Here is a 14,462-nt window from a genome sequence, read left to right on the forward strand (position 1 = left end):
CACAGAGTAACAGAGGTTGAGCTCTTGTTTGTTGCCAGTGCAGAACACACAGTCCCCGAGAAACATGCCCAGGTCTTCTCTGTAACTGGTTTGCCATTTGCATTGAATATAAGTATTTGCCAGTAATCTCTAACTAGCTTGTTTATTTTGGAAAAAAATTAGAAGTTTACATCTACTGTTGTTTAAGTGGAAATGATTGGGTAAGGTTTGGCTGCGTTGGGTCTTCGTTGCTGTGCGTGGGATTTTTCTAGTTGCAGCAAGCGGGGCTACTCTTTGTTGTGGTGCATGAGCTTCTCTTTGCTGTGGCTTCTCTTGTTGCGGAGCACGGGCTCTAGGTGCGCAGGCTCAGTAGTTGTGGTGCACAGGCTTAATTGCTCCGCGGCATGCGGGATCTTCCTGGACCAGGGCTTGAACCCATGTCCCCTGCATTGGCAGGTGGATTCTCAACCACTGTGCCACCAGGGAAGCCCCCTTGGCTGCTTTTTAAATTGCAAGTAAGTAACCATAGAAGACTGGATTTATTGAATCCAAGATCAAGATCCTGCTGTGCTCATCGCTGAGTTTTTAAAGGCTTTTTGAATCCTGTTCAGGGCTCTGTGTTCTAGGGGAAAGTGTTGGTAGATCACAGTGAATTTTGCAGTGAGGTTTGCAGCTGTGACTTTTTGCTTAGATTCTCTCTCTTTCTCCCCTTTTACAGCCTCTCCCCATGCCCTGGAACATCTGTTCATGAGGGCAATACTGAGAAAGGAGGCTGAAGATCCTCACAAACGTAAAACATTCCAAGATTCCAAGAATAAACAAAATCCTCTGGTATTACTGTGAAAAGATTATACTCACCATGTTTGTTTCTTTTTTTTTTCTTTTTTTGGTCTCTGCCAGTCATCTTAAATGCATTTATACTTATCTCTAGACCTTAAATCTAATCCATTGTTTTTATCAAATGAGCTAAACATGTGGAGGTACTTTATAAAACTATAAAGTGTCTTATAAATGTTTGTTATTGTTTCCCATAAACAAAGAAAAAAGGGAGCCATGCAAATTGTAAAACTTGAGTCCTGGTTACAATGTTATTCCTTGAAGACACTAATATACAATGTTATCTTCGTGTGTTTTCTAGGGCCCAACTCTCATCCCTGTGAAAAGACATCTGGCCCTTTGTAGCTATATGACATGTTTAATATTCTATACATGAGTGTCTTTCCTTTCAGAAGTAATAAACAAGCTGGTCTGTCTTTGCCTTTTTCCTTTCAGTTAGGGTTAAGAGAAGCATCTGAGGTATTTAGAGACAAATCCCTGACCCAAACTTTCAACACTGGGTACCACTTTCATTTTAATTTAGGAAATATTATACAGTTCTTCAAATACACCTTAACTCATTTGAAGATGAAAGTAAATATTTCTGCAGTCCTTCTGGGAGTGGGGAAGGAGAGGTCAGAGTTAAGGCTCCATAGAAGTTAGGAGAAGAGAGGGATAAACAGTTGGCAGGCAGTAACATGGTAAGAATAAGCAGGTGACACAATTTTGAGGCAGAGGTGAGGAATGGGCTGAGAAAGTTGGGGAGTCCCAGTTACTTAGACTTAGCACTCTGGATGCAGGGTTCATCAAGATGGGAATTCCAGGCTTGTGACAGGTCTAGAAAATCCAGGATGACTTGCTCCCTTCTCTCTCGCAGAGGCCCATCTCTTTCCTGCTCTCAAATTGCCCCTGACTAAACCCCACTGTGGGGTAGATGGTCAGATTTCTTTTACACATGGAAAGAAACCTTCCTAAGATTGTGTAATGAACCAAGAAGGTGTTTATGGGAGTTGTAAAACTGGTTACTGTAAAGAGGTAGGGTTCCCGGATAATCTGGTGTTAAACCCGAAGAAAAGGTGTGTCCTTCAAGCAGAGGATTCCAGGGCCTCTCCAAACTGTGTACGTCTGAGTGAGGAGACTTGTCATTCCTTCAGGGACTTGGAGACCAAATATTTGCCTGGGTACCAAGGAGGGGAAAGAGTGGAGTATGGCCACAAGGTAGATGAAGATCTTTCACAGGAATGTATAAAATAACCTGATTGGTAGAGTGACCCATGAGTTTAGCAGATGTGAACCATTTTAAGAGGGAAAAAAAAAAAAGTAGAATAAAGAAAGTCGACCACAGGTAGGAAACGGGAGATTTTAGAATCCACAAGTCAAGTCATAGATAGGTATCTCAGGAAATAACCCAAACACACATATGTGGGACTGACCCATCTTTAGGGGGGAGGGACAGTCTGGTTGTTCCTAGCTTAGAACAAGCTGGGCCTCTAAGCCAGTTGAATGCTTGCTGTAGAGACTGGATTCCTGTGGGTTGGTCCTATAACCAACCTTATCCTCACTTGAACCCAAGGGACTCTTTGGACTCCAGGGGCTCCAGAAGCCTGGGAGAAGTCCCAAGGTGTAAGAACCAGGCACCTAACTTCTCATGGGTACATTACTATACCCATTGTCCATCACTGGAGAGGCCATATTTATGATGCCTCTCTGGATTTGATGGCCCTGGGACAACGTGGCAGAATTGTACCCACATTCCTATAGCCCAGTTTTCATGCTCTGCTAATGGTACCCTATCTCAGCTATTTTCTCCTGCCTTTTGTAATCAGATTTGATGAGTAACGAATAGAAAATGCAGTGGTTTCCTGGGCATATGCATTAAATAGCAAAATGGTTCACTTCAATGCAGCAGGTATTGGCCAAACATCCATGGAGTGTCAGGCACTGGTGCCTGGGACATTACGGGGGTACAAAAGTGAGCATACAATCAATGCTTATGCCTTGGGAACTTGCGATGAAGGGAGGGGCTGAGATAGAGGTCTTTTAGAGGGGACAATAGATGAAGATGAAGCTCTGAAGGACCCAGAGAAGAGACTCATCTCACCTGGGGAGAGACCCTGGGAAAGGCTTTCTGGAGGAGGTGACTCTGTTTTGAGGGGTGATTAGCACTTCACTAGGCAAAGATAGTGACAAAGGGTTTTCCTTGGAGGGGGATCTGCGAACAAGCGCACAAAAGCAAGGAGCATCTTTAAGAAACAGCAAGGAGTTTATTGTGACCGGACATGATAAGATCAATGATGAAGAAGATGTGAGGGCCTATATCAGCTAGGGCAGACCTGGCAGAAAACAGATGATCCACTCACTCAAAAGTATATAACTGAACAGACTGTAATCAAGGGACTACTTACAGAGTTAGGTGAGGTTAAGGGATGGTGAGGCACCCAGGGCTAGTAACCGTGGGAAGCTGTTAACTCTCCTATGCCAGAATGGTCAAGGGAAGGGGGGACAGTGTTATCACAGTCCATTGGGGGCTGGGCTGCGACAGAGTAGCTGCTTGATAGGACCTGTATGGCCACAGAGGAACATAGCCACTACCAGAACCATGGCAGGACAGGGAAGGAATGAAGACAACATATACCCCAACTTTTCTCTCTCTGTCCTAAGATCCACAGTTAGTGCTTCTCCTTGGCTAAACCCAGCTAAAGCCAGAGGGCAAGGAACCCCAGGTTACATAATTGGTAGAGATCACTCTCCCAGGACACAAAGCGGGGCAGAAAAGGACAGAAGGTAAATCTAAAGGGCAAAGGGAGAATAACGGGCACAGAGCCACATGGCATTGAATGCCATGCTAAGAGGTTTTCTTGGGACACCATTATCAAGTTCTACGAATGATGGTAGAGAAGTTAGTCTGATGGTGTCTGGTAATACTGGAGGCCTCTGCTATGGGCATTTTGAGAAGTAAGTGGTATAATGACTCCTGTATCGTCTGTAACCATGTACCAGCATGACCATTCTCCTACCTTGCCCTATCCCACAGGCCCATCCCCATGGCTTCCACAGCTAGAAGGCCTTGCCCTCACATCAACCAGCTTTTCTTTCATGCAAAGAGGGCCAGTGTGGTTGATCGAGAGGGCACCCAGAATATCAGTGACACTTTCGCTCTCCCCACTCTTCTAATTGGAAGTGACAGAAAATCCCAGTTGAACAGGCTTAAGCCAGAAATGTGGGGGGTCGGCATAGAATTTATGGCTCAGAGAATTTAAGAGCTCAGAAATGGTGAGTGGTTTCAAGTACAGCTGAATTCAGGGGTTCAAAAATATCATTCTGTCCTATTCTCTCTTTACGTATAGTCTCTGCACTCTTGTGTTATTTTCACTCTCAGGTAAGACACTCCCACTGGTGGTGAGATAGCTGCCAGCACAGTTCAAGGTTTCCATATCCCTGCTTCATACCCAGCAGAAAAGAGAAAATGTCTCTCTGTTCAAACAAGACTCTGGGGCCTTGGCCTGAGTTTCACTCAGTCCTAATTGGGTCAATGACCATTCCATAATCAGTCTTGGTACTAAGGAAACGAGATTATCTGATGGGCCAGGCCAAAGTCACTCCTTCATCCCACCCTCTTCCCCTAACTTCTGAATTAGTTATAACTTGAGCTGGACCTGAAACAGATTGAGAGTTGGGAGATATGCTATTAACAGCAGAGACAATGGACATTGGGTGGCAGTTACAGCAAATGTTTTGCCTTTTATCTGTTGTGCTCCTGAACTGTTTCCTGAATGCACTTGGTGTATACTCATTGCTAAGCTTTATTGAATTCATAACATTACAGAAACATTTGAAGTTGTTTAGATAATAAACACATACTTTGAAAATAATTAAGACAGAAACTACTTTAAAGCCTGAGGGAGGGGAAGGAAAATTAAGCAAGGACCACAATTGAATTTTTGCTTTAAACTCTTAAGAATTTTAAAAAAACAACCCCCCAAACCCCAAAAACCCAGCCTATTGCTAGTGTCATATTTAGTGATGAAAGTCTGAATGCTCTCCCCTTAAAATCAGGAATAATGCAAGGATGTCCACTCTTACCACTTCTATTCAGTATCTCACTGGAAGCCTGATCCAGTGCAATATAGCAAGAAAAAGAAATAATGAACATAGATTGGAGAGAAATAAAACTTAGCCTGTTCACAGATGGCACGGTTTTCTACATAGAAAATCCCAAGGAATCTACAGAATAACTCCTATAACTGGTAAGTGATTTAGCAAGGTTGCAAGATACAAGATTAATTCCCAAAAAAGCATTTGTTATTTCTATATACTAACAATGTAAGATTGGAAATGGAAGTTTTAAAATATTATTTAAAATTGCTCCAAAAAGTAAAAGATCAGGTATATATCTAACAAGATGTATGAATAGGATCTATAGTTGAAAATTACAGAACACCGATGAAAGAAATTCCAGACCTAAATAAACAGTCATACCTGTTCGTAGATTGGAAGATACATCATAATGATGATGTCAGTTCTTCTGAAATTGGCTTATAGTTTTAATGCAATTCTAGTCAAAATCCTGGAAGTATTTTTTGTAGATGTATCAGACAAACTGATTCTAAACTTTATATGGAAAGGCAAAAGAATAACAAGCAATTTGGAAAAAGAAGAAGAAAGTTGGAAGAATCACAGATGACAGTAATCAAGACTTTGTAATACTGGTGAAGGGATAGGCACATAAGTCAATAAAATAGAATAGAGATTCCAGATTTTTGACAAAGATGCAAAAGCCGTTCAAAGAAGAAAGTAAGTCTTTTCAGCAAATGGTATTGGAACAGCTAGACATTCATATACAAAAAAAAAAAAAAGGAACCTCTACCTAAACATCATATTTTATACAAAATTAACTCAAAACGGATCATAGATCTAGAAGAAGAGTAAAAAAGAAAATTTTCAGTCTTTGTGACCTAGAGTTAGGCAAAGAATTCTTAGATATTATGACCAAATAGAATTCATAAAAGAAAAAAATTGATAAATTAGACTTTATAAAAAAAAGAACCTTTGTTCTGTGAAAGACACTGTTAAGAGAATGAACACAACAAATCATAAAGTTGTACACCTTAAATGTATGCAATTTTTAATTGTCAGTTATATTTCAATAAAGCTGGGTGGGGGGAAAGAGACTGAAGAATCTTACATACTAGGAAAAAATAATTGCAGATCACATAGCCAACATGTCTGCACTGGTATCCAGAACATAATGAGAACTTTCAAAACTCAATAGTGAGAAAACAAATAATCCAGCTTTAAAAAGTCACTTCACCAAAGAGGTTGTCAAGTAAACACACAAAAAGATGTTCAGCATTTTTAGCCATTAGGGAAATGTAAATTAAAACCACAATGAGACAAGGAAAAATTTTTTTTTCTGTTTATTTAATTTTGTATCTATGTGAGATGCTGGATGTTCAGTAAATGTCTTGTGGTCATCATCTCAGTGTATGTAAGTCAAATCGCTGTGCTGTGCACCTTAAACTTATATAGTGCTGTATGTCAATTAAATCTCAATAAAACAAGGATAAATTACGAAAAAACACAAGATGCCACTACATGCGTATTAGAATGACTAAAATAAAAAAATCCAGTACTGAGTGCTGATGAAGATGTGGAGCAACTGGTCCTCTTAAACGTTGCTGGTGGGGATGTAAAATGGTACAACCACTCTAAAAAACAGTTTGGCCGTTTCTTAGAAGTTAAATATACACTTACCATATGACCCAGCCATCCTACTCCCGGGTGTATACCCTAGAAAGAGAAAAACTTATGTTCACACAAAAACTTATACACAGATGTTTATAGCAGCTCTAGTCATAATCACCCAAAACAGGAAGCAACCCAGATGTCCTTCAGTGAATGAAAAGATAAATACTGTCCACCTATAAGAGGTGATCCATTCATCAAGAAGAAGGAACATATTATTGATATGCAGAAAACTGGATGAATCTCAAGTGCATCATACTTAGTGAAAGTAACCAGTATTAAAAGGCTACGTAGAGTATGATTCTATGTACAAGACATTCTCAAAAAGAAAAAAACATAGTGGAGGAGAACAAATCAGAGGTTGCCAGAGGTTAGGGACAGGGTGTGTGTGTGTATCACTGTAAAGGTATAGCATAAGGGAGTTCTTAGGGGTGATAGAACTATTCTCTGTTCATATCCTAATTTTGACGGTGGTTGTAAGAATTTTAACACGTGTTAAAAATCATAAGACTGTGCATTAAAGTTCAGTCTTACTGTATGATAAATACACTTAAACATACACACACACCTTAAGAGTCTGGCTGGTACAGACAGGCCCAATGTTTCAGGAGGTGTTCTATGTTTAAATGGTGTGAGGAATTCCTTCTTTCTGGTGTCTTTTCATTCCTGTGAAGAGCGAAGCCTCCAGTGGACTGATGCTGCCCTCCTACGGAGGATATCTGATCTGATTGTTTTTGGTATTTTGGGGCGTGGAAGATAAGGGATCTTCTTAACTCCACACCTGCAGGGCCAGCCAGGGCCTGCCTTGTTACCTGGACACACGTCACATGGAGGAGGTTGAGAAGGCTTTCCAAACACCCTTGAGCTGAGGTGTTTTTGTTTTTGGCTTTTTAAATAAATTTATTTATTTATTTATTTTTGGCTGCGTTAGGTCTTTGTTGCGTGAGGGCTTTCTCTAGTTACTGCGAATGGGGGCCACTCTGTTGCGGTGCGCTGGCTTCTCTGCGGTGCCTTCTCTTGTTGTGGAGCACGGACTCTAGCCACGCCAGCTTCAGTAGTTTTGGCACACTGGCTCAGTAGTTGTGGCACATGGGCTCAGTAGTTGTGGCTCGCAGGCTCTAGAGCGCAGGCTCAGTAGTTGTGGTGCATGGGCTTAGTTGCTCTGCAGCATGTGGGATCTTCACAGACCAGGGCTCGAACCTGTGTCCCCTGCATTGGCAGGTGGATTTTTAATCACTGCGCCACCAGGGAAGTCCCTTGAGCTGAGTTTTGAAGTTGCTGAAATGGTAAACAAGGAAAGTCGGAAAGCAGAGGGCCTATGTGCACAGGCTCAGAGACCTGGGCACTGGGGTGGGGCTGGGGGTAGGGCGGACCAAGGAGCTTGCATGCCACCCCGTGATGGGAAACCATTGAAAGGGCTTTAAGCAGGAAAGTAACTCAGCCAGATTTGCATCTCGGAAAGATCGTTCTGGCTTTGATTTGGAGGATGCATTGGAAGAGACAAGACCAGAAGCAGAGAGAGTGTTAGGAAGTTGATGAAATAGTCTTGGTGAGAAATGAGGCCGACCTGAACCAAGGTGGTGGCAGTGAGGATGGAAGGGAGAGAGACAGATTGGAGAGTTGTTTAGACAGTAGAATCAGCAGAACTTGGTGGCTGTTTGATGTGGGCCTGGGATGGGATGCAGAGTTGTCTAGAATGTCCCCAAAGTGTACCACTTTAGACCCAGACTGCTTCGGTATCTCAGCTGTGTCACTTATTTCCTGTGGACCTTGGGCAAGCTACTTTACTTCCTTGTGCCTCAGTCTCTCACCTGAAAATGAAGTCACCTCACAGAGTTGTGAAGATCAGTCAGAGTTAATTATGCTTAGAACAGTACCTGACCATAGTCTACACAGCCCTCAAAAAATGTCTGCAGTGACAACACAATTTAGGAAGATAGGGAACTCTTCCAGGTATCTATTTCTTTTTTTAAATTAATAAGCCAATTAATTAATTTGGTTGCGCTGGATCTTAGTTGCGGCAGGGAGCCTCCTTGGTTGTGGAATGCGAACTCTTAGTTGCAGCATGCATGTGGGACCTAGTTCCCTGACCAGGGATCGAACCCGGGCCCCCTGCATTGGGAGCTCGGAGTCTTAGCCACTGCACCACCAGGGAACTCCCAGGTATCTATTTCTGTGTAACTAATTACTTCCAAAGTTAGTGGATTAAAATAGCAATCATATTATTATCCCTCGTCGTTCTGAGAATTATTTGGGCTCAGCTAAACAATTCTTACTTGAGGTCACTTTTGTGATTGCAGGGATATGGTGGCTGGGCTGGAGTCAACTGAAGGGCCATCACTCCGTGTTTACTGCCTGGAAGACTCAGACAGCTGTTCTCTCTCTCTGTCACTCACTCACTCACTCACTCACTCACTCGCTCGCTCTCCCATGTGGTCTCTCCAGCAGGGCAGCTTCAGGGTAGCTGGACTTTTTACATGGTACCTCAGGGCTTCAAAGTGAGCGTCCCAAGAAGAGAAACCATCGAAAGCCACCCCTTTTCTAAGCTAGCCTCAGACTCCATGCAGGCTCATTTCTGCTGTATTTTCTTTATTAAGGCCATTACAAAGACCTACCCAGGTTTAAGGGAAGGGGACAGAGACTCCGTCTCCTGATGGGAAGAGTGTCAAATAATGTGTGGACCTATTTTAAAACCACCAGCTAACCCAGGAGGAAAAGTCAGAAGTCTTCTGGGAGAAGGAAAGGTAGGTTTATTTTTAGTATGTTGGGTCCCATGTTGAGTTATATATATCTAGGTAGAGATTGCCTGAAGACCTGGAACTTGGGAGACAGAATGAGGCAGGAGATAGAAGTGGAAACAGAATCTATAAGAGCAGATAGGATTACCCTGGGAGAGTGGACAGCCCATGAAGAGGTCAGAATACAAACTCCTTGGCAAACACCAGTATCAGTGTGGAGGGGAATGTCCAGAGGTGGGGAGATGGAGAGCTTACTCAGCCTGGCTAGGTTCCTCCAGACATCCATCCGGTTTCACTCGTAGGATGTTGCAGTCTGAGAATTCTTTCTCTGGGTCCTAGCATCCTCTTGGCAAAGAGTTATCTTTTCAGCCAGAATGGACTCTTGGACCCACGTTGAGCATCCTCTCCCCCTCTCCCACCAGGCTGCTACTGTCAGAATCTCCTGCCCTTCCTGGAAGGCCAAGCAGTGCGTGCAGGAAGCACAGCATGCTGATTGCTTCTGTCCTGTACATTTTCAGTATGGGGCAAGGAATTAGATCCTCCTCCCTCCTTCCAGTCAGGTGTTTTCCCTGAACTGAAAGATTACTTGAGCAAGTTGTTAGGAAAGTCACTTCTCTTCAGCCACCTAAAAATGTTTTTTCTGAATTCAAGCCACGTCCCTGTGACTGGCCTTCAGTTCCAGATCCTTTTAGAGAACCGCTCTGGTACTAGGGCTAGCCTGGTTCCTCTTTGGAGTTGCCATAAGGAAAAAGGAAGTGACTTGCGATTCCACGAAAGAGCCAGGTTCCAAATCAGATGTGTCTGACTTCAGAGCTGAGCCCTTCACCCCAGGCATCCTTCTAAAGACACCACTGTACACCTACCCTGAATGGCCTGAACATTTGGACAGTTTCCTACGTATCTCAGCCCCTACATACCTCAGCCAGCTTTATCTCCAATCCAGGAGATAAAGCCCACCCCTATGCAAACATGTTCAATGGCTTCTCACTATCTCTACTAATAGCTAATCTTGGTATATTACGTTATAGTGTAACACATGGTTTCTCTTGTTTAATCTGCACAATGACCCAGTTATCGGAAGGGACCTACGCTTAGGGAAGTATAAATTCTCCTCGCTGGCATTCTAGGCCTTTCATGGTGTGCCCCAACTTAGGTTTCTGTCTCAGTTCTCTAAACCACGCCTCGAGCACCAGCCAAACCACTGGCCAAACTCATCCTTGTAACCTCTTCATGGAAGGAGCTGCACTTTGGGGTCTGACAGACCTGGTCTCAAGGCCGGCCATGTGACCATGGGCAAGTTTTCTAACCTTTCTTGTATGTATTCATTGTGCTACATGATTTTATATAAGGTACTTGAGCATCCTTGGATTTTGGTATATGCAGGGGCTCCTGGAATCACTCCCCTGTGGTTAAAGTAATGCAGGGACAACTGTACATTGTAGAATAAAGGCTTGTTAGGTTAGATGACTGTAAAGGTGCTTAGGACAGAGGCACTTGATGAGTGTTTTTCTTCCCCTGACTCCTCTGTCTTTGGCTGTTTCTCCCACTTTCCTTCTTCTTCAATAATACCTGCCTTTTGAATTCCTATTCTATTATGGAAGGTGCATCTGAATCTCTCCCTTTCTTAATCTAGCCTAATGGGAATTTCAAGAAAGTCTTGAATTCCTACAAACTCTGGGGTGGCCTCCTCTGTAGACTCGCAAGCGCTTCTGACTATCATTATTGTGTACGTCCTGTCCTGCCTTCTAGAATGTAGGTTCTTGATGGCAGGGGCAGCATCCTCTCTTTGGCCTCTCTTCCTGTGTTACGTGCAAGAAGTTAGATAACATTTGCAGGATTCCCTCAAGAACATGGGAGGCTGTATGAGGTCATCATGATCATTTCCTGGTCCCTGTGGTGTTTGCTTTCTTTTGAACACAGCAGCTTTCCCTCTTGTGTTTTATCATGTTCCTAAACTGTCTTCAGTGGGAAAACCAGAATAAAAGATGACAGCTCAACAGGAAGTTGGCTTGCAGAAGTATTTAGTGTGACCTCACAGAGCTTAACAATTGTTTTTAAGCTTTCATTAACATTTAAAAATTGAGTGGTTTCACACAATGACCCAGATTCTTAGTTTCTCTGTAAAAAATTCAGAAGATGAGGCCACCCTGGACCCTCACTTCCATGTGACACTGCTTGGCTGGAGCTGTCAGGACCACCACAGGCCCCTCAGGCCTGTTTCTCGCACTTCTGCCCGGACTTCTGGCCTTGGACATTTACAACCTTTGATGTAAACTGTGAAAAATCATTAAAATATATTTCAACTCTATAATTAAGAATGGTGGACTTCCCTGGTGGTGTGCAGTGGTTAAGAATCCGCCTGCCAATGCAGGCGACATGGGTTCAAGCCCTGGTCGGGGAAGATCCCACATGCCATGGAGCAACTAAGCCCTTGAGCCACAAAAAAGCTTTCTATCAAGCTTTCATTACTAAATATAGTAACCTATTCATTGTGCTTGTCACCTTTGATTGCTTTTAAATGATTCCTCTTGGTGACTTTTATGTCTCCCATAAAAACCCATATCCAAGGCTTCCCTGGTGGCGCAGTGGTTAAGAATCCACCTGCTAATGCAGGAAAATAAAAGTAAGCTAAAGATAAGGTTACTACACAAATGTATCTTATGTGGTTCATCTATTTGGTCTACTAGTGGGCATGAGAAGTATACCAGAATTGAAATGAAAACTCTAGTATTGATTATAATTCACATCTCTTCTTTTCATTTGCCCTAGCATTCTTAACTGTACCCAACTAACTCTAAGTTTTCACATACTAATTATTTGAATTTGTGAATTAACATATCCAGTGATATCCTCCTTGAATCTTCCTGTCCTCTAGTCATTTTGCTCCCAATTAGCATGTCATCCATCAGAGGTTGATGAAGAAAAAAAAGATGTGTGAGTCATCCCAACCCAATTTCTTTCTCGGTTAATAAAAGGTAGTAGGGAGTGAGGGTTCCTGGGGATGGGGGGGAGTAAGCCAATTAGATGTTATTAGAACCATTTGGAAGAGGATAAAGAAGAAATATTTATTGATAGAATTTGTGATTTTTAGTTGTCAAAGTCTTCACAAGTGAAGAAGTTCATATTAACATTAAGGCAAGCTTTCAGAGAATGTATGTTTCTTGATATGGAACATTTCCTTGCTATATATAAAATAGATAACCAACAATGACCTACGGTATAGCACAGGGAACTATACTCAATGTCTTCTAATAATCTATAAGGGAAAAAAAGAATCTGAAAAAGAATATATATATATAACTGAATCACTGTGCTGTACACCTGAAACTAACACAACATTGTAAATCAACTATACTTCAATTAAAAAAGAGAAGAGTATTTCTAAAATTATTATTAAAAGAATATGAGAAAAATACAAACTGATATGTAAACTATAAAATATGTAAAATATCTATAAGTAGACAGAATAAAAGTGGTGTGTAAAAACAATAGTTACATTGGGTTGACCAAGATGAACTTTTTTTTCCTTCTCACAGTATTCTTAGATGTTTTGTCATGATAATAAATATAATTGAAGGGAAAGAAAAGAAATGAAAACAAAAGCTTTCACACGAACTATACTTTTTCCAAATTTGCTGAATAACGTGTACTTGTACTCTTTACCTTTTAAAATGTGATTTGTTTTTTAAGTCTTAACATTTACAGACTCATGGGAGATCATCAAAATTGTTTTCCTTGCCACTAAAATTTGCACTGGGGGTGGTATTTTTCCGTAGAAATTTATACAGAAGAACTCAATGTTGTTCCTTTCTTCTTTCCAATTCTTGTTTTTCTTAGGGATTGCCATAGGCGTTTTGGTTCGAGAATACAGCAAGCTCTCTAACCTGGAGAAATTCTACTTTTCCTTTCCTGGAGAAATTCTAATGAGAATGCTGAAACTCATCGTTTTACCATTAATTCTATCCAGCATGATTACAGGTACCTTGAGAAAACTGACATTCTCCATGATTATTTAAGGAGCCATCCCATCACCTGAGTTGTTCTTTTCTTATTATGGAAAAAGTCAAAATGCACTTGATGCATCACACACACACACAAACACACACACACAAAACACCCCTCACTTGGAAAGTGTATATTTGCTTGAGTGAAATATTTCATTATTCACAAAGTGGCATTGCTTTGTGGCATTGCTCTGCCTGTAGCACTGTCCACCGCAGCTCAGATCTTCATTTGACCAGCCGTATGATGTCTTATGAGGAAGGAAAAAAAAAGGCATATTTGGTCAATGAGATGTCAGCCAGTGTCCTCAGGGAAAATGTGGTTGTCAGTCTTGATCATGTTTTCAGTAGTTTACTCGTTTGTTTCTCAGCTGCATCCTGCCCCCTACCCTGTCAGCGGCAGCCTGCAGAGTCCTCTGTCCCCTCTTCTCACTCACATCCACTTCTCCACAGAACTCAGAACTTGCTACATACTTGCCTTGGAAATTTGCCCAGGGGACCAGCAGGCACATGCTGTGGAAAAGGTTTAATGATGGCTTGGCACCATATTTTAAAAACCTGGTTTTCTTAAATCTGAACTTGTGATGCAGTTGAATTTGGAAATGATTTTTTCCTTATAGATCATTATATTGCAGGGTCTCTTTAAAGAACAAGCGCCTTGATGTAGATAGAGATTAATTTGGCTTACAAAAGTATCATTTGTCTGGGTATGGTAAGCTTCTCTGTGCATTCCATAGTTTCTTGTCCTTATCTTCATTCTGGCAGTAGGTAAAATGTGGCAATCACTAGTGTTGCCAGGTTGAAAATCATGGTTTTATACAACCAGGCAATTAGGGTTCTCGACATGGCCTCTTCTAGAACATTTTTCTCTGCTGCCACTAAAGAGACCTAGGACTGATCTATGTAGAGTACTGGACATTGGCTGGGTTAAGGGAGGGTGGGTGTCAGGATCTTCTGCGTTCAGCAATGCATTGCTTGAGCTGTGGATTTGGCCATTGACCTTTTGAAGTGCCAAACTCCAATCAGACTAGAGTCCCTTGGGTGTTGGTGTTCTTGGCCTATTACAAACCTAAAGAGAGTATAATTATGTTTTGAAATGACTGGCTTCTTTTAGGCCCTGCAGCCAGAGGGCCAAATCAGCAGACCAGTCATTTGTACCATATAATGTTTGTTTATTTGTAGA

At 41.9% G+C, this 14,462-nt stretch overlaps 1 protein-coding gene across 1 annotated transcript in view; it reads left to right on the forward strand.

Annotated features, from left to right (window-relative positions):
• Positions 1–14,462, forward strand: part of SLC1A1 (solute carrier family 1 member 1) — a 61,524-nt gene that overhangs the window by 11,858 nt on the left and 35,204 nt on the right. The window contains exon 2 of the mRNA XM_082842195.1: positions 13,116–13,256. Coding sequence (XP_082698321.1) covers positions 13,116–13,256 — 141 coding nt within the window. The remainder of the gene's footprint in view (positions 1–13,115; positions 13,257–14,462) is intronic.

This window comes from Leucopleurus acutus, assembly GCF_964270905.1.
Source record: "Leucopleurus acutus genome assembly, chromosome: 7".
In the NCBI taxonomy this organism is placed as follows: Eukaryota; Metazoa; Chordata; class Mammalia; order Artiodactyla; family Delphinidae; genus Leucopleurus; species Leucopleurus acutus.